Raw genomic sequence first — 24121 nt, 5'->3', positions numbered from 1 at the left:
GATTTAAATGGGGAAATACTGTATGGTTAGTTTTAATATTGCAATATTATAATGGAAACCGTTAGAAACTTATAAAGATTTGACATTCCAATGAAGATTTATAATCTGAAAGTACCACAACTTGAAATAGTTCGATTTTGTGCTTTGCTTTGCCACCTTGGAGATCGCATGAGTGGATCGTCATATGTGGGTGGATTGCTGTCTCAGTTAAGATAATGGTTCCTCACACCTACTCCTTTTCCCCTTGCTAAGACAGACTTCTGGAGACCTTCGCCTGGCTCAGGGGTTCATTCACTGACCCCGACCCGCCGACCGGGCCAAGTCATTGCCATTGCCTCAGTCGCCCAACGGGGGCTTTGGATCGCTTTCTCGGTTTCGGATTCGGCTTCAGCCTTCGGACCCGCCTCGCCTCCATTAGCCGGCTGTCTATCAGACGGGGCGGAATAAGCCCCATTATGCTGAGCATGATCATTACCTTTAAATCCCGCTCAAGTCTTGGCCCCCAGCGGGGGCAATTAGAGCCGGAGCCCCCTGACGAAAGGCGAAGAGCGAGTGCCCAACATCAGCTGATGATCGGACCGTGCAGCTCTTGAAACACGGGCGTCGGCTCATGAATATTGCACATCGGTGCCGATATCTGTCGTGTGATTTGTGCTTCCACGGAAACACAAATTTTTGTTTGTTCTCGTCATATCTCACTTTTAATTACCCAGCAGTTTGTATTGTTCGCCCTCTCTTGTCACACTTTGCTCATGTCTCGATTTCGATTTGGGACTGTGTTGTTGCCTTGCCTCGCATTTTAATTATTTTCGATTATTTGCGATTGTTTTGTTGTTTCATTTTCTTTAATTAAAACGAGAAACAATGGAAGTTATTGCCTGAAAGGACGTGTAAACAACAAACCTTCTGGGTGAATATATTGATGAGCAAGTAACGCAAGACTGGCCCTTGCATCAAAGGCATGGAAAGTGAAGGTCAGAAATGATTTATCCCTCGAGGGAGAACTTTAGGCGTGCAAATGCACAGTTGCAGAACATCTATCTTTGCCGGGCTTGTATCTTTTGAATGAACCCTCTCTTCTGGTTTACGTAACCTGCCTGGGAATAATAAACGCGGCATTTTACAATTTCCAATGTCAATTAAACTTGTACAGAGAATTAATGGAGCCCACAAATATGGCGAATTGTCCGGCGGAATGTAAACAAAGGCAATAACCGTAATTGACCATTTCTGCTGCATCGGTCGCCTCCGGCCCACGAGTCCACAACGAACCCATATGTAGAAGTAGCTCGGTTTTAACTGCCATGGCAGCACGTTTTTATTACACGCGATGTGGATCTGATCGATATGCAGCCTAAAATATAGGGGTTTCGGTAAAGCTAAAAAACTCAGTTAGTGTTCAAAATATAAGGGTAATAATCCTCGTTGAATTACGTAAAATAAAATAATCCTTGTATAAAAAAATGCTTCTAATTCCCCCACTTCGAAAGTATTTCGGTCACTATAATCCACTTGAAAGCACAAATTCTTTTGTGAGCCATGCCAAAACGGAAGCTTTGTTGCTTGAAACTTGTTGCCTGAAACAGGCCAATCGATTGACTTGCTTTTGGTACTTTCGTGGATTTTTTCCCATCAAGCATCCAAGCGCTGAGCCCCGCGAGCTTGGCACTTGAAATTGTTAATTAAGGCCTGGCCCAAACGAATCCAAGCAGCCTCCAGTCACAAGGCAGAAACTCGTCACGTGAATATTTGCTCAGCTTGGAGGCTCTGTGTCTCCCCACTTCAGCTTTGAGATTCCAATTTGGCTTCTGTTTCAGCGTGGTGTTGATACAGTACGAATTCCATCATTCAGTCAGTCAGTCCAACAACATCCCATAAGGTACTCAGACTTACACTAAGCGATTCCAAGTCCGTGCCTGGATAATGCCCACACAGTAGTTAGTTAAATATCACAACAGTTTGGCAAATATTTGGTCAGCTTATATGCTTGTGTGCAAATGCCGTAAATCGTCAGATATAGGGGTTCCGACGCTATCTTTGTGGCGTACCCCGGCAATTGCGGGTTCTTAAAATAATGCAATACTATCAAATCGACTGCATAGTTGTTTTCGGAGGGATAGTTCCCAAATACTTATAATATTGTTACTAGTTTATGAGGTTGTTATGTATCTTTAGAAGTTTAGAAGGCGTTAGGTGTGAGTTAGGGCCTGTCCAAAACAATTCACCAGCCCCTTTTGAAACTATTAAGTTGTCACAGCTAATTGGTTTTCCATCTCAGCCAATGCAAAAAACCAAAAGTCAGAAAAACTAAATCATAGATACTGCTCCTCAAAGAGCCCCAATTTTAAATATTTACACCTTGTCATATATGCATTTCATCCTCTGGTGAGTCAGAGGGGGAAAATCAATCAATGCTAATAATGGTACCATTACTAATGTCTTTGATATTGATTCATTTCCCGAAGTAAAGCACCCCAGATATGAGGTTCGAAGAGTTTGAGTCATGGAGTACCAGGTCAAACTCTTAGTGGTAGTCAGCAGCTGTCGATTCGGCACTCGAAAGTGTCTCAATATCAGATTCAGAGAAGCAAACAATTCTCTGTCCAGCTGGAACCCACTTCAGCTTATCAAATTAGCACAAAAAACAACAGGCCCGAGAACACGGGAACCCTTTGGAAGCTCGGTACAATGCTCGCTGCTCTCCCCGCCCTCCAAACTCGAAACCCCTTCGACGGCGTCGAGGGTTCTGCACAAACAAAACTAAATACTGAATACAAAAACAGCGGCGAATCGAAAAAGGTAACAAGAGTTGTGACAGGTACTTGGCGAGCGCAATGGCTCGAAGGTATACTTTATTATATTGCGTATAATCGGACGATTTATGGGGACTGACCAAAGAGTTCCATGGGACCCCAATCGGGTTCGGCTGGCCTGACATTTCGGTATCAACATATATCTCTTTATAGCCGCCCAATATAAAGCGAATTGAGTCGTAATTCATTTTAGACCTGCCCCGCCCGGCCACAAGTATATACTATATAGGCACATTCATGTATGTGAGCGGTTGTCCGAAATCGATTTTGTCGTTTCCCCGTGTCATTTGGGTGCTATTGGTTCTGTTTGGCTCCAAGCCACCTCTAATATGTGTGATGTAATCCTACGGGCTCGTTTGCTTCCATATTCACCGGTGATCATTGCAAAATTAATTACCCAGCTCCAGAGTAGAGAAATTCTTGAATGGTAATTAATATGGCAACTAGGTAATACATCTAGAAGAGGGCCGGACAGCTCGTAGTCAGGTGGGATTTTAGTAATTATCGAGTGTGATGGATGATTGATCGGAAAGAAGCCGCTCGGGTTACTAGACGTCCATGCTAATTTGCTGGAAATGAGATAGATGTGATAATTAAATTGAAAAGATTACTGCCCAGTTAAGGATTTTATGACTGAGAAGACGTAATGACTGATCAAAGAAAGCTGAGCTGCTTGGTAGGTGGGGAAGGGATTATCTCATCGTTGGCCACGACCCTTATTTAAATTAGCTGCAACACATTCTAAGTGTGCAGTTCACTTTGATTGAGATCTTTGGCTCCCTTTCTCCATATATCCCTTGCTCACCTGTACCAAGCATCTTTATTTCCTATTGTAAAAAGAAATTCCCTTCTCACGTTTCGTTTGCCCAACCACTTAGCGCGCATTTTAAATTAGTTGCTCAAATATTTATCCAAACTAAACATATGATAACAGCACTGGAAGACGCAACCTAATAGTATTTGCGTAAGTGTCGCAGTATCAACTTGAAAGCCGAATAGTTACTGGAGTTAGGTCAGATCTATTCGGATATTTGCAGATCTGTTTGCACTCAAGAGTCACAAGAACAGGTAGTACAATAATATTATCAAATAGGCTCAATTATCTTAGCATTTGTAGGAACATAGGAGCTTTCCGGATCAACACAAAATCATTGTTCCAACGATGTGATGTCAGGGATGTGACAACGTACTTGCGTTTCCACCCCAACTTGGGTTCCACTCTCAGTGGAAATTGAAGGGGGGTCTGGGATCGCTTGGGTCGAGTGATTACGTGCGTGTGCGCACAAAGTCCACAGAGGCAGAGGCCTTTATTGCGCTGGCTGGCTGCTGATTTGATAAATACATGCTAATGCCAGAACAAGGGGGAGCAGAGCACCCGCACTCGCACTGGCACAGCGAATTCGTATCCAGAACGATAACATCCAGCTCCATGCCATTAACCATGACAGACCCATGGGATGATTCGCTGAGCGTCCGTCAGTTGGAAATGGAACTGTCGCGCAGCGAGTCATTTGAACCGATCTCTCCTCGAATCCGCGGCTGGAGCGCACCCGAAAAATCGCAATTTTATGCAAATGCAAAGTGGCAGAGTGCTAAACTGGATTCTCAGTGCCTTCGAGAGAGTGTGTTGGGTTAATTGCAGTTCATAATTTATTTACAACACAATTGCTTACTTATTTGTTGCGAGATGTGCAAGGCAATTAGGCTTTATGGCATCAAATATCCATTACATTAATCGAAACTCTTTGAAACCAATTAACTGCAATTTCTTCGAGCGCCCCGAGCTCCATCGAAGAGAGTTCCCAGCTCGGCCCTTGTTCATTGATGAAAATTGCTTCGATTCGGAACCGAGTTTTGCATTCGTTCAATTAGGCCCTCGCTTTGTTCAATGCTTAGGACTGCCTGTTTTCCCCAGTGATAAGGGGTTCTTATCTTAATTTACGTAAAGCCAGTTTCAATTTAAATGGGAGATAACAGTCTCGCAGCGCAGTGTGGCCGCGTCAGTTTGTGTAAATATTTTGAGTTTTGACCAAACTGGTTTATTGAATCTCGCCTCTGCCTTTCTTTGCTTTGACTCTTTGTTTTTATGCGGCCTGTGGAATTTACAAAGTGAAGGTCAGTTAGTCAGTCAGAGGGAAAAATACAAACGCCTTTGGGGTTTGGTTCTGTTTTTCATGTGTCCATCAAGGGGCTCGTCTGTCCGGCTGCCACAGCTGGGGCCAGGTGTTGCCCGCTCTCCATTTGAAATGGCTCAATCAGCCGCTAATGAAGGCGGCTGACAGGTCTCGCAGATTGCCCACAGAAATTATAGACCCCGTGCTAAATGCCTGGCAAACGCGACGCAGCCAAACTAGATTTTGGGCGAATACCCATCAGGGGAATAAAATAATGCTCCCTGGAAAGTATCAAATGGCGCCGCCGGCGCCGAGGAATTAAAGGCAACTGACCACAATCACACCCGCGAGGCATTACAAAATACAAAATACGAAATGCATTTATATTCAATTAATTGTTTCAATTAAGGCCGGTCCAAAAACGCTGGCGAGCAATATAAACGCGCGACGAATGTTTCCTCGTCTGCGCATGACTAAGAACGCCGCCGGCTAATTTAAATATTTGCAAACACTCTTCATATCCAAATACCGCCAGCGAGATAAGGCCGCCGACTTTCTTTCCCTGGCTGCGGGTGAAGGCCAACCTTAACCCAAATTGTGTTTTCTGTGGGCTTGCGGAGGAGGATTAACTACCAGAGCCCAGTGAGGCAGTGACCTTGACCGGGGTTCCAGAGTGATCGCTTGAAATTTAAGCAACCACTGATCGGGGATCATATCGTGTGAGGGCTCGAGTAGGTCAGTTGCCAGTTACCTGAATCGTTACGCAATCGTCACGTGCGACTTGCCCTCGAACACGACACATTTTGTGATGCGAAAATAGCTCAGGCAGAGGCACAATGTGTCCAAAAATCCAATTAACCTTTCTTCGTCGCTAAGTTGGTAGCAGCGGACGAGCAAATACAAACAGCATTTAGCCCGCTTTGTTTTCCAGAGCAGCAGAAAGCCGGGCAAACAGAGATAACAATGCGGCATAAAATTCTAATTACGAGGTGGGGGCAAGCGAGACCCCGGGCGTATTTAAACATGCCTTTCAAGAGTCGGGCCGCAGGCGGAGTGGAATTGTATCGGAACTGATGCGCTGACCGCACAGCACGTGACGGTATTTACTAGACAGCCGCTGCAGTTGCCACCTGCTCTGCTGGCTCGTATATTCGGTTGGCCGGGACCGAGTCTCCGGCTGATAAGGCCGACTTTGGGCGCAGTTTATGGCGCTTTCCCCGCTCGACGGCTCCTAATTAATCCACAAGCTAATTAATTTTGTCATCAATATTTTCCAGCACCTACGCGCTGACAGCCAAATTGAATCATTAAAAGTCAACAGTGCCAAGTGAATTTATCTTTTGTTTGCTCTAGCCACATTCCGCCTTTTCTCTCGCTCATCTGCCAACTGCTTCGGCCATGATTGATCGACTAGTTAATCGGTATCCGATACTTTCCCAGGGCATTCATCAATTTCCCTTAATCACCCCAGCCCTTAAGTTGTGTGTAGGTGCGCCGCGGAAATTGCATTTAAATTGGGGCTAACACTGTTTCTACTTTAGTGTGAGCAGGCAATAAACTAAGTGAGAAGCGAAGACATATAAGCTGAGTTCAAGATGCAGAACGTCTTAATAACATCACAATACTATTGGTAAGCTGACTTATATTTCAGTTGTGTATATATTTCTTTGGAAGCAGGTCGAACCCTTAGCATTCTGTTAAGAAATAATAAGCCGAAAACTGCCTGGTAACCAGTGTACGTCCCCCATAATTTCTATCTTTATGATGGTTCTTAGAACTTTCGATTAGATCCCATACGTTTTTGTCAGCCGATTTCCCAAAAATTGTTTGCCAGGTGCGTGAGATCATTATTAGATGAGGGTAGATATAGTATGTGCTAAGGTCCATATAAAACTCACCAACTAACTGCTATTAAATTAAATCGCTTGAGGTTGGGTCTGACTTCCGGCGAGCAAGCCCGGAGACCATTATAATCGAGCACTCCAGACATGATCTTGAGCACGTACTCCTATTCCCCACGCTTCACCCGAATCCCCTTTGTTTGCGCGTTGAGTTCGCCTTCTGGCGCTGTGGGTCAATGTTAAGTAGGCCCAACAGGTTTGTGAGGCGAAGAAGAGGAAAGCGCCAATCACTTTCGTTAAATAAATGCCCCGGTTGCTGTTTTAAGCCTCCTTAAAAGTTCACATGCAAGATGTTTGATTCATTAATGGTCTGCTGAATGGCTTGTACCCTGCTTTATGTACTCTTATATATGTTCATTGACCCAATTCACAAAGAGATCCCATAAATTTCTTCGACACCTATTAAATACGAACTCAGAGATTCAACGACTTTTTATAATTGCCCAAATTTAGATAAACTGTCTTGGCAAACGTTTCGATCATGGGCTGTATCAGGGACTTTTCGGGCGTCTAGATTTGCGTACATGCGAAACCTTGAGCTCTAGCAATCTTTACTGAAACAGTCGCGAACTGCGGGATTTTTGTTGCACTCGTATCATATCGGTCTTCAAACGTTTCCCCTCGACAAGCTGGAGTACTTGTGCAGCTCGAGTCGGACGTTGGTTTTCACGAGATCTCGAGTGCGTAAAACACAAGAGCACACTGATAGTGCTGATAGTGTCAGCTGATTGCAAATAAATGGTAATTCTTGAAAATCACTCTTCTGAGAAGTGCTGAAGATTCTACAGGGTGCAACTGCGCGAGAATAAATAACGCCAAATAGAGGGCTAGAAGGTGGAAATGATCAAAAGTGTAATAGTGTACCCAAGTCAGACCCATTTACCTCCACGACCTCACCGGTTCGCCTCCTTCGTGGACGTGACGATTCCTAGGCAATTAGCTCAAAGTCAGGAGAACCACGTGCTCCCACAGACATTTGCCCTTGTGGAGATGTGGCGATCCACATGGTGAGCCATTAGACGGGAGGAGTGCCCTGCTACGTGTGCATTCCGCAACTGGCGCTTGTTAAACTCGCGCGATTCAGGCGAGATATTCTGCCGTGTGCAGAGTGAACTCACCGTTTCGTAATTATACATTTTATTTACCATATTATTTTCTCCGTTTATTTCGTTTATTTCCTTGGACCTCCTGTATTTGTTTTGGCACCATTTGCTCATTTAATTGGTTTGTCCGCCTGCCCCGCTGCGCTCCTTATGATTTGCGAACGCGCCAGGTCACGTAGGGCTAGTCAAGATGTTTCCAGTTTGTCACGCAGCGTTGACAACTTGGCGATTCCCGTGCGCAGGTAAGTGCAACTAACGAATCCACCTGCAGAAGCACCCACACCCCACACCCACCACCCCTCCACACAAAGGCAAATGAGCCAGAGCCACATCCAGTACACCGCATGTAGAAGGCTTTGCCGCACCTGCATGACATACTCACCTGACGCTGTGTGTCGCTGTTGAATGTTGCACGGCCCGCCTGTACTTACTCACCTGCATGCTCATTTATGATAACTCTTGCACCCCTAGAACTAAGGAATAACCGTGTTCCCGACTTTCAGCGAATTGTGACCACAACTCCGCAGCCAGTTTGTGATTTATGAACCTTCGATCAGGCCCTCGAGTGCCCCAGTAAATTGCTCTGCGGGCGGCAAATAAGTTGAGCTAAACTAAACCAAAACGGCAGGCAGCAAATATTGATAATTTATAAGGCGAGCGCGCAATTACACTCGCTCTCAGATTATTTGTAGATAATCTTAATGTGCGCTGTCGTCTTATTAGCGATTTTTGATAAATTATAAGTCGCGCATAAGTGTAAGTGGCTGGTGTTTAATTGGTGTCGACAGATACAATCCGCGCTTTGAAGGGTGTGAGATAGGGCATTTTCCGAACAGGTTAGCTGGGCTCAGGTGCCACCGTCACGTGGCCCAGGAAGAGATCAGCATAGGGACAGCGCTTTATTATCAATTTCGCAACTGCAGTAATCGCCAGTAAACGATTACGTAGTAAGACTGAGTCACTCGCTGAGTTCAACGTGGACTGTCTGCGATCGGGGTGATCCACGGAAAGAAATGGACCGCCCGCGCGGGTTGTTGACTCTTGGCCCGTGGTACTGTGCCAGTAAACGGCTACTGTTTTTGGGGCTCACGCCACCGATCGCAGCCCAGGGCCAAACCACCGAGGGCAAACACTGCTCAGCAGCGATAAGATCCCTGTGTGCCCCCAGTGGTCGAGCCCGAATGACTGGGGCTTCACTGGCCTTACTGTGGCCCTCTGTCGCATTCCTGCAATTTAGAGTAATTTTATTAGTCTTCCCCGTTGTGGGACATACGGGAGATCCCCCAGATACATAGTTTATTGGTTATTTGTGGGTCCAACTGGCTTCTGTGAAGGCGGCCTCAGGCCATTTCGGATGCGATCCGCAGATATCTTCGAGTAGCTGATAGCCAGTTTTGGCCCGCCTTGCTGGCCGACCTCCCCGCCAGCCAAATAGAAGAATGCGAAAAATAAATTCAGCCTCCGAGAATAATATTTATGTCATTTACAATTACCCGTGTTTACTTGCCGAACAGAGGCAAAATGCTTTTCCATATTAACGCGCGAGCCAACTGTGCAAATGGGATTCCATGGCTGGGTCGCTGTCTGAACTCGATAATTTAAATTTAAAACCCAAATACCGAACGGAGCCAACTAAAATCAAACACAGTTGTTTCGCCCAGACGCTGTTTTTGCAGGGTTTTCACTCGGAGAGGCCTATCCTGGGGGCGGAGCGGCTCCCTTGTTTGGCTGCGGAAGGTTTTTTCAGCTGCTCAGAGCCCAGACTTTCCATGGAAAATTCTCCCTGGCAAGTGGCGGCAAATATGGGTAGGAATTAAACAGGGGAAAACAAACATCGGTGGGCGACAAATGCGTTAAATAATCATTTAGTATTTGCCTTCGTTGTTTATCCCCGACAAAAGCGCTTTGCATGCGCCAGCTGAAAACTTCGGCCGCACAATTATTTCGCCCGCTCACATATTTATACTTTATCATTGATATTCAATTATGGTTATCGCCGTTTGCCCACTAATTGGCAGCCCAGCGAAAAGACACGCGCAAACAAATTTTTATTATTTTCAGGGGACGGGGCCCCTTGATCGGCAGAAAGAAGCCTCAATGTATTTATATTCACGAATGGCCCCCTCAGTCGGTCCGGGCAAGCAGTTGTCACTCACTGCTGCGATACAACTATCTTGGCAGAGGAAAACTCGTTTTCCCTCCCGAAATCGTGGCGGAAATTAGTTTTGCCAATCAAAGAGGCCGCAATGGTAGGGAAAATGTCACATACACACAAGACGGCAGGAAAACACGAGCCTCGAGTCATTCCTAGATTAAGTTAAAATATCAAATTGAGTGGCTCGTAAAGAATGGTTGACTGCAATCCTTCAATGAAATGTGCATCACAAAGTGCGTTAAATTATCAAACAAGAAGGAGTAGTCACGAGTCTTAACAACATACAAAAACTGCAAATAAAATAGGCAAATATATTTATCTATTTGGGAGCCGCACAAAAGTAGCCAGCTTGGATCGTATATCAAGTCGGTAGTAAATAATTCTTGCTCGCCGCCTGAAGATAGCTTCTATCCGGATTCCAGGGGCTCGGGAGGCAGCCCCGAATGAATACGGAATCGCAGTATGGAGCTAGGAAGCACACGCGCCTCCCAAAACGCCACGGCCCTTCGGATCGCTTCGACTGTGCCTATACTATTAAAATGCCGAAGCAAACAAGGAACGAAAAGGAAAATATATTTATGATTCTAAAACTTGCGAAGTACGACAATTGAATTTGAATTGAAATCGGAGTGCCGCCAGTCGCGGATTGGGAGGCGTTGTGGTGGAGCAATCAAGTAAGCTCGTATCAAATTGGTATGCAGTCGGCGATCCACGGATCGCGGATGGATAGCCCCGTCTATGCGATGACGCAGCGATGAGTTCTACAGAGACGACGGATCGGCCTGGAACGAAGAGGGCAAGTTGGATAAGGCGTTCTTCTGGCGGCGACCCCACTTACTTCTGCGTAGTCCGCCCCAAAGCGAGCGAAGCCCTGCTGCCGCCTGTATATCCCCTGCCGCTCCACGGGTGACACCGGGCGGTAGGAGTCCGCCGAGATCAGCGCCAGGAGAACCCCGCCCACCACGGCACTGCTGAGCATGGAGGTCAGTCCTGGGGAAGGGGCGATACAAGGAAGGCTTGATTTAGCAAGATCTAACAACATCTAGGGAAAAACAGACTGGAATTGCGGTAATGCCACCACCAAACCGTAAACCACCTGAGAGGGTTCAAGAACTCACCAGTGCGAGCGGCCAGAATGCCTCCAGTGGCCGCCCCGCTCATTATGGCGTTCCACGGGTCCTCCTTCCCCCTGTAGTAGACCAGGGTGCAGTCGATTGCGCTGAAGGTAGCGCCCCACACCGCGAAGTTGCCGCCCACCAGGCCGGAGCGGGCCCGCGCCGCCGCGAGTCCGCCGTTCAGTCGGTGCTTCAGGCCGGCGGGGGCGTTGCGGTAGCCCCTGATCGCCTGGAAAACTCCTCCGCCCAGGGCGCCCATGGCGAAGGCCCCGCCGCAATCCTCGATGATGCGAAAGGGGCACGGCTCGCGGCTGTATTCCTCCATGGCTCTTGCTCGGGTTATACGGGTCGACGCGGTGGGAAAATATTCGGTTGACAATCAGCACTAGGTAGCCGGGATAGAGTGGCGGGTCCAGGCCTTCTTAGAGGGCACGGTTACTCAAAACACACTTTAAATCTGAGTCGGATGTTTCATTGAATGTTTTTCAATAATTACGTTAATCGCGAAGCATCTTGAGGACAAGTCAAACTAGAGTCGTGAATTAAAGGCTAGCTCGAACGAACAAATCGAAGCGTTCAGAAAAACACTTAGAATGCGTTGCTCTGCCTTATTTGGACACCGCCGATTGTCAAGATAATCTCTACAAAACGATAGCAAAACACACAACTAAAAGGTTGAACAAAAAGGCAACGGGCAATAAATAAATTGTTATTGCCCAGTTATGGTCACAATTCGAGCTGGAAATTTGTAAGTGATAAGATCGCAGCAGATTGCGCTCCGATCGCCGCAAGCCCAAATATTCCACCAGCAGTCGATTTACAACCACCTTGTGACTTTTCCAGGAGCAAATCGCGCAGCGTGGACCACGGCCTGGCGGCTCCGTTCGACCTGGACTCCCTCCGCTCGAAGGTGGAGCAGCGCTTCGAGAGCGTGGACAAACTATCAAGTGAGTATCGCGACGGTCCACTAACCAACTTGGGATGGGGCACAAACAGTCTGTCTTAATATCTGTCTAGTCGAAGTCTTTTGCTAAGAGTCGATTACCAAATTTATAGACAAAACACATGAATAGTACATATGTTTCAAACTAATATAAAGTTAATCAAAGGCTAATTTTCTAGTAGAAGTTAGACGAGGACCTGGGTTCTCCGATTCCAGTTTCCAAGGGGTCGTGCGCGAATTTTACTCGTCCTATAGCTCCACCTACCGGACTTTGCTCCTTTCAGGCTGTGTAGACAACGTGACCACTAGGTGGCGCGGTGGTACAGAGTAAAATGTTATGTAAATGCTGGTTCTGTTTTTTGTAAGATGTAGATAAATCAAAAGGGTGTTGCAAAGTAAATTTTGCGCAACATGTTGTTGGAAATGTAAAAGTATATCGTATCAAAATGTAAAGTATCGGAAACTGCCATTTAATTAGTTTTTCTTTGTATGTATTATATTTTTTGGAAACCTCTTATTATTAATTTCTTACAATGACAACTTTGAGTTTATGAAATAAAGCATCGAACCAAAAAATATTCATGCTGTGCAGCTAAAACATTTTTTAGAAAATTATACAAGTTGCTTTATTTAGTAAAAAATAAGTTCAAAGTATTTCTGGATCATTTTAAGAATAAATAGGAAGGATTGATTCATTTAGTTTTCTTTGAGGATGGATTATCAGGCTTTAATTTTTACTCTAACCAAATTTTTAATTAGTGCTTTCCTATTAACGCGCAGTCATAACTCAAGGGTTAAATGGAAACATCGTTTGTCAAATTTTCGTACCATCGATCGCATAGGTAAACAAGTCGCTGGGTTATGAGTCAACGCTGAATATTGGCCGGCGAAAGGGGGCTACCTGCAAACCAATTCTTATCGTGCTTTCCGTATCAAACTCGTAGTTGGCTCGATAACAGTGTTGTTCGGCTTGAGGCTGTGGTGTTCCTTAGCCAGTCGCGTTGTTCGGTTGCCAATGTTGGGGTTTGAAAAAGCGCGCCGAAGCTAACAGCGCAGATTTTGTGGTGTCAGCTTGACAGAAGAGATGAGCCAGCATTTTGGAAGACGAATTCTCGTAAGCTCGGTGCAAAATGCTCGAGGCGATTGAGATATACTGGCGTGCGCCGATGAACGAGTTCGCGGTTATCTACCTCTACCGGCAGCAGGTGCCGCCCACAGGCGTTGTTTACTCGCACCTGCGACCCGATGGCGATTTGTTCGAGGTCTTCCAGCAGCGCCCCCCCATTCCTACCCGAACCCATCCGTCGAGTAACCAAGCAAGCGACCCCGCTTCGCCGAATGTTATTAATTATCATTTCTTTTCGTTTCGCAGGGCAAAAGTCTTCATTGCCCACCATACCCACCATTTCCTACACCGTGGGCAATCGCGACACCCTGACCTCCGTGGCCGCCCGATTCGACACTACGCCCTCGGAGCTGACCCACCTGAACCGGCTGAACAGCTCCTTCATCTACCCGGGCCAGCAGCTGCTGGTGCCCGACAAGAAGTCCAAGGACAAGGACGACGTCTCCAGCAGCTCCACCCACGACTTGGACGGCAGCCTGTCCGGCAAGTCGAGTCCGGTCGAGCGCAAGTTGTCCGGCGACGAGAGCCGCGAGAAAGGTAAGCTGCGTGGAAATGGTGCAATTGGTGCGACGATAGTGAAGCATTTGCCATCTTCGCCGCTTGAGGTTTTTAGTTGCACGCGCTCCGCACGCCACCGGGTCGAAGAACCAATCAGAAGAGCCAGGTGCACCCCTTTGACAACTAGTTAGATTGCAACTGCCCAGCCATCGTTTTCTCATTCAACCATACACTCTATTTTTATTTTCTTTGCATCATGTAGTTTCAAAAACTTATGTTTGATGGTTTTTAGTAACTTACTAGTACTGGATAATTCGGGGATTCACGCGTAAATTAGTTTACAAACTGCCGCCCTCATCCAAAACAGTGTCAGGAATCCCCTTAACTTAGATTTGTGAGCTAGTATATTTCGCCCTGTTAGCTCATGTTAACATTCTGTTAACAGATTCTGTTTGCCATTAGGAAATTCGATGTTGTTCGGGGTCAAAGCCGTTTTCCCGTCTGGTCACACTGGTGGCCAATGTTTTTCAATAATAGAACGTGTTGTTTTAAGACCTCGAATTCCCGATATCAGCTTGAGTTTGTGAAGCTAACCGATCGTTTGGGCTGAACGTGGATGGTCTAGAAGTGGTCTGCGGGACGAACTCAAATCTGCAGCATGCACACCGCCGTCTTCTGGCGCAATGGAGGTTATTGTTTGTTTTTCTTGCCACTGTCGCAACGACCTGTGAGCAAGTGCTAATTGCGGCTGACAAACTACTGGCCTTGGGCGATCCAGGTTTTCCGGAAACAGACGGCTACCCACGGGTCACGTTTTCACGGCCTTATCCCCGGAATTCGCATCTCGTCGCTGGCGAGGGGTAGCTAGGAACCATTTACTTCAAAATTGTTATTACTGTGTGCCGTACTAAACGTCTATCTTAACTAGTTAGAACCGGAAGAGCTGTATGAATATTATGGGAAAACTTTTGTATATAAAATGCATGGCCTTATCAGGTCGGTGACCAATGTTTTGCCACGAATTTAAAAACCATCTGCCCAAAATATTTTCAAAAAATAGCGCTTTTATTATTTTTATTTTATAGTTTTTAAATAAATCCCATCTTACCAGCTACTTAAAATGCGCTGCGCCCTGCCATTATCTTTTACGCTTTTCACCCCACCTAGGAAAGTCGTAAAAATGCCGGTCCCATCACCTGTCGTAACACTTAGAACAACAAAGGAGGTCACAAGGCGCAGATTTAGTTTAAACTATCCCATATATCAATTTTGCTTTCACTATCTTATCGCCGGCCACGGGTGTAGTTGATAAAAATCACAGCCCAGCAAAAGCCTTCCGAAACCCCCCGAAAACCACTCGCCCCCAATATATTATATTAATTAAACGCCGTTTTTTGCAGACCAATATATTGTACTTCTCGCACCCCAAGTCAGTGTGTTAATTAAATGCCGTTCCTTGCAGACATACTCGAGGGCCTGCGCCCCGGATCCCCCAAGCCCGGACACATCGAACGCGTGGGCGGCAGTAGCCAGCAGCAGGCCGAGGAGGAGGCCAACAAGAGCGACGATCCGGTGATCACCCAGCGCTTCCTAAAGATCAATGTGCGCCACATCACGGACGGACAGGGCGTGGTGGGTGGCGTCCTTCTGGTCACGCCCAACGCCGTCATGTTCGATCCCAATGTCAGCGATCCCCTGGTCATCGAGCACGGCCCGGAGAGCTATGGCGTCATCGCGCCCATGGAGCTGGTGGTCAACGCCGCCATCTTCCACGACATTGCGCACATGCGGGTGGCCGGAGGAGCAGGTCAAGGTCTTAACTCCGGGTCGGGCGACGCCGAGAAGCCGGAGATATATTATCCCAAACCAGTATTAGTCGAGGAGGACTCCAAGGAGTTGTCGGAGCAGCAGCCGCTGCTGGGCGAGGACGGCAAAGAGCGTTTGGATGGTGAGTAATATGAAGGAGTTCCCCGCACGTAAAATTATAATGGCTCTATCCAACTATAGCTGAAATCGGATCGTTGGAGATTACCGACGACCAGGAGTCGCTTTGCTCCAGCACTGGACGTGACGGCGACGCCTTTCCCAAAGCCTTCGACCGCGAACGAGTGGAGGTAAAACACTTAAAACATATTTATCCCCTATCCAAACTTATGTGATCGAGTTTGCTTTAGGACTCATCAACGGAAGCCAAAGATAGCGCTAAGACTGACGCTCAAGACGATGAAGACAAGAAGACCGGCCTGGGCCTCTCCAGCACTCGCTCCACCCTCGAAGAGCGCCGCAAGAGTTTGTTGGATCACCACTGGGCCATTCCGAGCAAAGACCGGTTAGTGTTTGCCCAGCTGATACACGCTTTTTACTTCACACGTTCTCCTAGCAATTCTGTTTGTTAAACCATATTTGGACATTTTTTTCTTACATCACATAATGGAAAATTTTCTGGTTGTCTGCCTTAATATTCTAAAAACTTTTAAATTATTAGAACTTTTAATTGTTGACCTTTTTATTTGTACAAAAGAAAAAAATAACATTGTTTGAAGATAAATCTAATTACCATAACAAATTTACGAAGCTCAAATGCGGAATTAATTGTCGCTTTATTTCATATACCACAAATAAAAAAAACTCGATAATTGATATGCAAGCGGTTTAAATCTGTTTATGGTTTCCTATGATTACAAAAAAAAATTGATTAATTTGCCAATTCACTGCGCAGTTTCTTTTTGAATATCGCTATCAGCTTTTAATAAAGAACTATCTCAAGTAGCTTCCATACAGTAATTAACTTTGAATATAACTAGGTTATGATAAGACTTTGGCTTGCCAAAGAGAGTTTTTAATTGCCTTAATAACTTTCTGTTTGTATTCTTGTGTTTTTACTTTCATATTTCGAACCACGCCCCGCCAAACCTTCACCCATAAATGCAATTTGTGTTATCAAACCGCTTTTCACCAAACTCCAATCACATCAAACCCACAAACTTGCCTCTTGTACAAAAACCTGTGTGTGCCTCGCCCCCGAATATTACTCAGATATTGTTTGTCTAATTCCCGAAGATCCTCGGAAGACGAGGCCGACAACGAGTCCAACATTACCGTGGACAGCGGTGCCCGGGTCCAGGATCCTCATTCGGCAAATAGCTCGGTGAGCGGCGTACCGCCCAGCCAGCCTCTGGGAGCCGCTGCCGCCGCCGCCGCTCCAGCCTCCGCCGTGGCCCCCCTGCCCCCCTCCGGCATCGACCTGGAGCACCTGGAGCAGCTGTCCAAGCAGTCGTGCTACGACTCGGGCATCGACATCCGCGAGCCCGTTCCCAACGTACAGCCGATACCAAAGAAAGCCGTCTACAGCGACGCGGACATTGTCCTCAGCTCCGACTGGGTACCACCGAAAACCATTGTGCCGACGCACTTCAGCGAGTCTCCGCCTCGCAGCACCATCCTGGGCCAGAGCCTGGATGCCGGCACAGGAGCCCGCAAGAAGACCTCCAGCGTCAGCTTCAGCGTGGACGACGAGGCCGCTCAGCAGGCTCAGGCCCAGGCGGCTGCTCTGGCGGCCACCGACAAACAGGCGGACAAGAAAAACAAGGTAGTGTGTTGCAAATTAACCAAATTTACATTTTTATCAAAAAATAACAGATCGTGAAAAATTAACGCCTATTAATTTATTTCGCTCCCTCTGCAGATGCTGAAACGTCTCTCGTATCCCCTGACCTGGGTGGAGGGTTTGACCGGGGAGGGCGGAGCGGTCCAGCCCGGAGGCGTGGGCAGCGGAAGCCTGAACAAGTCCGGAGACGCAGATTCGGCGCCCAACACGGGTGACTCCAATCAGAGTGTATTTTCGAAAGTATTCTCAAGGTGAGTCCATCCGAACGCAATGCACTCTCATTTAGCGATCTATGACTATAATTGGTAAAACAAATTTTGTTTATTTCGTTTCGAAAACTGAACAAAACCGAAAAATCAAAATGCTTACCTTCGTTTTGTGCGGATCGGCTGCTTTGCTAAACATACATACTCCACTTTTCCCGCTCATACCTGAACACTCCTCGACCACACCACACTGCACAACACAACACGACACAAAACACCCGATTTCAAACTATGTACACACACTTGCATATAGCTCGCCCATCACTCTGGTGTCAGAGCTGGGCGGGAATCTATTTTCGAAAACACCGTCCGAGGACTCTGGTGGCTCACCTGTGCCGCCATTGACTCCGCACTCGACTCATTCCGAGGGTCACATGACCTATGGGTAAGGACGGATCTTGGATCAGCTGTCACCACTTTCTTGATGTGTTCCACCATTCGTTGCCGTTGTTGTTGCTCTTGTTGTTGCTAGTGATGTTGATGTTGTAGTGTTGAATCGCAAGAATACCTCGATCCACCGAGCACATTCACCCCTCTTTGGTTTCGAGTGTTTCATCAGCTTCATTTTTGAGTTCCGAGTGTAAATTCCGATCATCGTTGACAAATCGTTCTCCTCGACCTGGCTTAGGATCACGCTAATTCTTTTTTTTGTGCCTCCCCAGACGTTCCTCAATCGGTACCTTTATACGTCCTCACTCGTCGGAGGGCACTTCGTCCAGCACCAAGCTGAAGGAGGCCAAGCAGGCGCCCAAGCTGGACTACCGCTCCATGGTATCTATGGACGACAAGCCGGAACTCTTTATCAGTGTGGACAGTAAGATCATGGTGGACAGATATTTGTATGGAGGAGAGTCCAACTAACACTGTATTTTCCGCAGAACTCATCCCACGCCCGGCCCGAGCCTGCCTTGACCCACCATTGTATCTGCGCCTGCGCATGGGCAAGCCCATCGGCAAGGCCATTCCGCTGCCAACCTCTGTCATGTCCTACGGCAAGAACAAGTTGCGCGCTGAGTACTGGTTCAGTGTGCCAAAGAATCGGTGAGTAAGCAGGCCACTATAACGTTGCCGTTTTGACAGGTACTAAATTACCGTGAAGAAATTATGCACGAGCAGGCGCAGAACCGCTTACTTTCGAGTTAAAAACAAAGCTATTGTGTACAAATAAAATTAAATCAAATTCACGGAAACTAATATTAGTAACTCGTAGAAACCAGGCAGCGTTTTCGACCCCTTAAAGTAGCCAAGTCGATCTAGCCATGGCCATTCTTTCCCTGTGTCTCCCGAGATCTCGGAAACTCTTTCTAACGCCCACAAACAACCATAGCTCTACAACCTGTGCCGACATTTTTGAAGATTTTGTAAAAGTGTAAATTGAAATAGATTTTATTGATCAATACGTATCCAAATGTTGAGAATCTCTCTAAAACTAAGCTAAAAGGGCGTTAGCATAGTAAATAGTCAGCAGTACCGCTGGAATCTGATCGATAGCAATTTCCTAGTTTTTTGCATTTTAAAGTACAACCTTATTTCCAAGAGTCTTGAATAAGTGCGTAAGATTTTTCAACAAATAAATGATCCTCATCAAGTGAATCGTTAACTGAATTCTATTTAAATTTCAGCGTTGATGAGCTCTATCGCTTCATAAACACCTGGGTGAAACACCTGTACGGTGAGCTGGACGAAGAGCAGATCAAGGCGCGTGGCTTCGAGTTGATCCAGGAGGACACCGAGTGGACCAAGAGCGGCACCACCAAGGCCGGCATTGGCGGCGGCAGCCAGGATGGCGAGGAGATAAGCGACTTGACACGCGAGTCCTGGGAGGTGAGTCGAATCCGTCCTCTGACGCCTCGGGGCTCCCCACGCGCGACTGTCTCTTTATCTATCTTTCCATATTGTTTAACTCTTTGCTCTGAGTTTTCTCCTCGACTTGTTCTGTATTTTTCAACGATTCTCTCGAGCTCTTCCACGATATTTTTGAATTCTGAACCAAATCGAATATTACATTTGCTTCTTTAGGTTATGCCTCAGAAATCGATTTAACAATTACTAATTAATGAAATTTTTCGCCAAATTTTCTATACGTACTTATATAATCGTAAATCTTGTTTACTTTTTCCCCACGTGTATTGTACATGCGTTTTCTTGTTCTTTTCCTGTTTTCTTCCTTTCGTGTCTTACAATTTGATTTGCGTTTATTTTCCAATCGAAATAATATCGAATATAATCGAACCAAAACTAAAACTACAAACTACCGCCATAAAATGTGTCCGTCAATTCGCCCAATTTAATACTGTACCATATGATATTAATCTCCTGCGACTACGACAGCTTATAAAGGCGCCGTTCGCCAAGACCTACAAGATCATTAAAACGGCTTCGCATGCCGCATCGCATGACTTGGAAATGTTGGGCGGCGAGGTTAGGACCAAATCCCTTTTATAAGAATTCTTCACCTAAACCTAACTGTGTTGTCCGCACCAAACTTAAACAAAAAAACCAAAAACTGAAAATTTTGAATTTTTGCAATTATATTTAGTTCTTTGTTGTTGTTGATTTTTAATAGTTTGTGCTCGCTGGTCCTTAATTTGTTTCTGTAGTTTTACAAATCTAAGCACTGTTGCACATTTTATTAGTTGTGTTACTCCAACCCACCAGAAATCGAAAATTAAACTTTCCACAATAAAATGTTTGGCACCTGTACAGCACTTGTTCCTCGAGTATTATCGGCACCCCTATCCACTTATCATTGATTTCTTGCACATTCGAGTCCCTGTATCTACAGCATTGGCTCATCTCCTTATCAAGCGAGCATTCAAAATTTACTCTCTGTTTGGATTGGCAAGGTTTTACTTTTCCCATTTTCAGTGAACATCTTAAATTCAAACATTTTCATTGCATTGATCAAATCAAGTAACTTAACTTAAGTAAAGGACAACCAAATGCGGAGGTGAAGGACCAACCAAATTCGATGTCTCAGTTCATGAAGCTGTATAAAAAATAAAAAAATTCGTTAACAAGTATCTCATTCGTTTATAAACTATAAATACAAAGTATATAAAGCACATTTAACAAAACATATTTCAAGACAAAGCTCCCAAAAAGGAAGTGCCATTCTATTTGCGTATTCTTAGAACGAGTTTACATACCTTTCAGAACCAATTTCCATGACAAACATCTCACTTCCGATAGCCCATTTGTTGACTGCCATTGTAAACTTTGATTATACATGACAAGTTCATTTTTGAGTTAGCTATTCGCTGCAAAAAACACGTTTGCCACCCATGCCTCTGGCTTAGTTCAAGAAACTTAGTTTTTCCGGCGCTTTTGCGACTTCAGTCACCCGGGTTCAAAGCAACCACAGCCAATCATTTCGAGGCTTTATCATTAAGAAACACGGCCTTATTACGCAACCCAGCCCAACTGACAACCCAACCCATTTACATGCGTAATGTGTGCGACCACAGCGATCACCTGGGAGTGCTCTAGAGCCAGCCCCTCAATTCTGCGCCTCGAGCTAACCGCGTTCTTCGTGTATCAAGACAGAACTCCAAATTGATATGCTAATTGGGTGGCTTTCGACGGGCTCTATTTCGCCATACTTAACTTTAAAGGGAACCTGCTAATGTGCAGACACATTTTAATTCATCAGCATTTTACAACAATTAGCGCCTTTCGTGTGTTTGTTTGCGCAATGTTTGCCGTCACGTTTTCGCATTCCCGTAAGCGTGCCTCCTCCAATTCTGGGATCCCGATCGATGAGTAACTCCAGCTGGGGCCGAAGTTTGCGCAGGCACTGTTCCAAGCCCGATTTGAGGTTCTCCTTATCGCCGGAATGGTCGATTTCCCCACCTTATCTGCTGGCAGTGTAGCAGTGCATCAGCAAATTGTTTCCTCATTAGCGTCGCATCAAAACATCTACAATCGTTAAAAGCAGAAGGCACCCGGCACGGAGCTATCAATAGATCTTGGCGCTCAAGGGGTTATCGCTCCACAAATGGAACTCCTATGGCAGCCAACGATCGCTTCCGTCGCGGACTTGCTTTAGAAAACTTCCGCTGAGCCAGCGTGGCCCCAAGCTATCGAAGTAACAAAACATCATCAAGGAATGACAGCTCTGGCACCCATCATCGGTGGATGCGGAGATCTCTTTGTGTTTGGTCTGGGTGAACTCAAAGTGAAAACAATTCAGATAATGCCAGGCGATTGCGTAATACTTGAGCTTATCTTGAGATGATGGATGAGCGCGGCGAAAATAAACCAGGATTGCGGTTGTCTTAAAAACAGAATGTACATTGTTATTTTTGACATATATTCTTGTTTATTTTGAATTAAAATCATCTAGTTAATTAAGGGCAGATGGAGAATACTTCAGCAGCGATTGTGAACGTTAGCATACCGTGCAGCATGAAGAACCAACAAAATCTGCGTCAATCGGTTGATTTGCGAACCGCAAACATTTGAAATCGATTCGCATAACTTCATGAATGAAGCACAATACAGATGACTTTCCTGTTTTTGCCCTGAACCGGTTGAGCTAGTATATATTGCAGACTACTTATGCCCAGATGGGCGCGTGCCTGCCATAAATCGTGCACTGGACGTGGTCGGCAGATGCTTCAATCAGAAGTCGATTCAACTGAATCCTGTTCAAACACACGTCGCATCAGCCGAAGCTACGGCTTTCAGCCAACTACATTTAACTACATTCTAATTGAATCTAAATTAAATGAGTATTTGAGGCGCTCCACAGCGATTGTCATTTAGCCGGTTTCAGTTTTTGCTTGGTTAGTTGATTGGTGGGGTCTCATCACCGTCTATTTTTCGATGCTAAATCCGGTTCGGGCGAATAAAAATAGCAGAATAACACAGGGGGGAAATAAAGGCAAGCGGAGCGCCTTACTTAAACGCTCAATTAGCGGAGGAGGATCGGACTGCCGTGTGTTTGGGAGTGCAAATTTCTAAGCGGTGGTCCCCGGCCACGCCCCCTCCCAGGGGCCGCTGACGCCAGCCACACCAACTGTGCCTCGAATTGCCGAACGCCTCTGCCTGTGTACTATAAACAACCATATATCTGTGTTCGCCAGGCTGTCCATATGTTTGTAGGCCGGGTGTTGTACTGGCGCGATCAATTGGCTTCAATGAATTTTACGAACGAGCCGGGAGGACAGTTGGAATTGGATTGCTCAAAGGCCTCCTCGCATCTTCATCTTCATCCCCTCCGAATCATCTTCTCAATTTGCATATCACTTGCCAGCCCTTCCTCTCCATCCCTCGCGTCATCAAAGGCCCCCGCTACACTGCAAATGCACTTTGAATTAAGTTGCGCACTTTATTGTTGCAGTGATATTAAAACACTTGTTTAATGCTGCAGTAAAGCGCCTTCGGGGCGGGCGGAGAAGGAGAACGGTAAGAGGTCTTTAGTACTTACTCACAAAACTTATGGGTGCGGCATTGAATCTGCGGCGGTGTTCTCGATGATCTTGTTAACATTTGTTTGGGATCATATGTGCTTCCTTCTGTCGGTAGCAATAGCTATCTCAATATCTCATCGTAATGGGCTATAGTTTTCTATCGAGCACTTACAAGAGTATTTATTCAAAGCGATCATATGGAAAGAATAATTAATTGAGTAATAACCGTAAATATCAATGGATCCAAGATTCTCCAACCAGTATTCAAATTACCCAGTTAATCGTATGATTAAACATCTTAAGTTATTGTTATTGAATATTGATAATATAGAATTGAAGCAACATAGTAGGTATGGGCGATTTCAACCACATTTATCAACTTTCACTTAATGGACGTCACTAAACAGTCTCCACATATTTTTGCATTGAAGGGTTCTTGTGATAATGAGCTGCGCTGGAGTGAAGTCGCTGATAACCCGTTTGTTTACAAAGTGGCCTTTGCTTAGATCCGCGTTTTATTAGATTTAAAAATAAAACTACGAGTTACACAAAAAGGATCTTTAACCCGCTCACGATCTTGATTACTTCACAGACTGCTCTGTCCGAACCTACGTTGTGGCTGCAATCCCATCTAGAATTTTCCGCCAAGTTGTTAAGTCTTTGCCAGGTGCATTCGGATAAGTGTGTGCAACGGATTTGATTGCCTTTCCAGGAATGCATGCAAACGAGTGTGCGCACACATTTAGTAAGCCGCTAAAATGCTTCGTTTAATAGCGGACAAGGCAAACAAATGGCTCGCCGGGCCGTAAATACACCTGCCAGTGTACAATCGATTGATTAGCATGACAGTTAATATGTTTGCATAGCTGTAAAGCAAGGCGCAGGCAAACACCTGAAAAGCAATTACGGCGACGGGGAAAGCGGGCGCGGCTCTCCCCCAAGAGAGGCTCGAGCCGTTGCGTAACGAAGTTAAAACAAGAGTGGCTTCTCAGCAGGTGCACCGATTAGGATGTGTTCTACGTGCAGTATTTTTGTTATGCTACGCATCTATGAACATTTTTTTAGC

The 24121-nt window shown here is 45.8% G+C and overlaps 2 protein-coding genes across 27 annotated transcripts in view; one reads left to right on the top strand and one right to left on the bottom strand.

Annotated features, from left to right (window-relative positions):
• The window catches only part of LOC108032877 (TLD domain-containing protein 2), a 75509-nt gene that overhangs the window by 36430 nt on the left and 14958 nt on the right, over positions 1–24121 (top strand). For 2 of the 24 annotated variants that reach the window (XM_017106884.3, XM_050889226.1), the window contains exons 5-16: positions 8102–8173; positions 12045–12148; positions 13517–13807; positions 15231–15716; positions 15776–15882; positions 15943–16097; positions 16805–17357; positions 17454–17626; positions 18304–18455; positions 18520–18682; positions 19264–19465; positions 19973–20062. In XM_017106884.3, coding sequence (XP_016962373.3) covers positions 8102–8173; positions 12045–12148; positions 13517–13807; positions 15231–15716; positions 15776–15882; positions 15943–16097; positions 16805–17357; positions 17454–17626; positions 18304–18455; positions 18520–18682; positions 19264–19465; positions 19973–20062 — 2548 coding nt within the window. Of the gene's footprint in view, positions 1–4306; positions 4436–6468; positions 6558–8101; positions 8174–12044; positions 12149–13516; positions 13808–14288; positions 14458–15230; positions 15717–15775; positions 15883–15942; positions 16098–16804; positions 17358–17453; positions 17631–17894; positions 18027–18303; positions 18456–18519; positions 18683–19263; positions 19466–19972; positions 20063–24121 lie in introns of those variants that run through there. The other 22 variants (XM_050889230.1, XM_050889228.1, XM_017106893.3 and 19 more) reach the window with 20 other exon arrangements.
• Positions 10637–11948, bottom strand: LOC108032882 (probable mitochondrial import inner membrane translocase subunit Tim17 1). Of its 3 annotated transcripts, XM_017106905.3 has the most exons (3): positions 11205–11926; positions 10925–11076; positions 10637–10868 (listed from the first exon to the last, which is right to left on the bottom strand). In XM_017106905.3, the coding sequence occupies exons 1-3, from the start codon at positions 11524–11526 to the stop codon at positions 10848–10850; spliced, it is 495 nt and encodes a 164-aa protein (XP_016962394.1). In that variant the 5' UTR covers positions 11527–11926; the 3' UTR covers positions 10637–10847. The 3 variants fall into 3 exon arrangements, with proteins under 3 accessions (XP_016962394.1, XP_016962396.1, XP_016962395.1); XM_017106907.2 differs by lacking the exon at positions 10637–10868 and having other exon boundaries at positions 10987–11128; positions 11205–11946; XM_017106906.2 differs by lacking the exon at positions 10637–10868 and having other exon boundaries at positions 11059–11143; positions 11205–11948.

Source organism: Drosophila biarmipes, chromosome 3R (genome assembly GCF_025231255.1).
Source record: "Drosophila biarmipes strain raj3 chromosome 3R, RU_DBia_V1.1, whole genome shotgun sequence".
Taxonomy (NCBI): Eukaryota; Metazoa; Arthropoda; class Insecta; order Diptera; family Drosophilidae; genus Drosophila; species Drosophila biarmipes.
The sequence above is the reverse complement of the archived record's forward strand: the minus strand, read 5'-3'. Positions and strand labels throughout refer to the sequence as shown.

Excerpts from the sequence above, each read along its gene's own strand:
- LOC108032882 (XM_017106905.3), bottom strand. The coding sequence starts at position 11,526 with ATGGAGGAATACAGCCGCGAGCCGTGCCCCTTTCGCATCATCGAGGAT. Across the intron at positions 11,077-11,204 it reads CATTCTGGCCGCTCGCACTG|GACTGACCTCCATGCTCAGC; the intron begins GTGAGTTCTTGA and ends CCCCTTCCCCAG. Across the intron at positions 10,869-10,924 it reads TTGGGGCGGACTACGCAGAA|GCCGATCCGTCGTCTCTGTA; the intron begins GTAAGTGGGGTC and ends TCTTCGTTCCAG.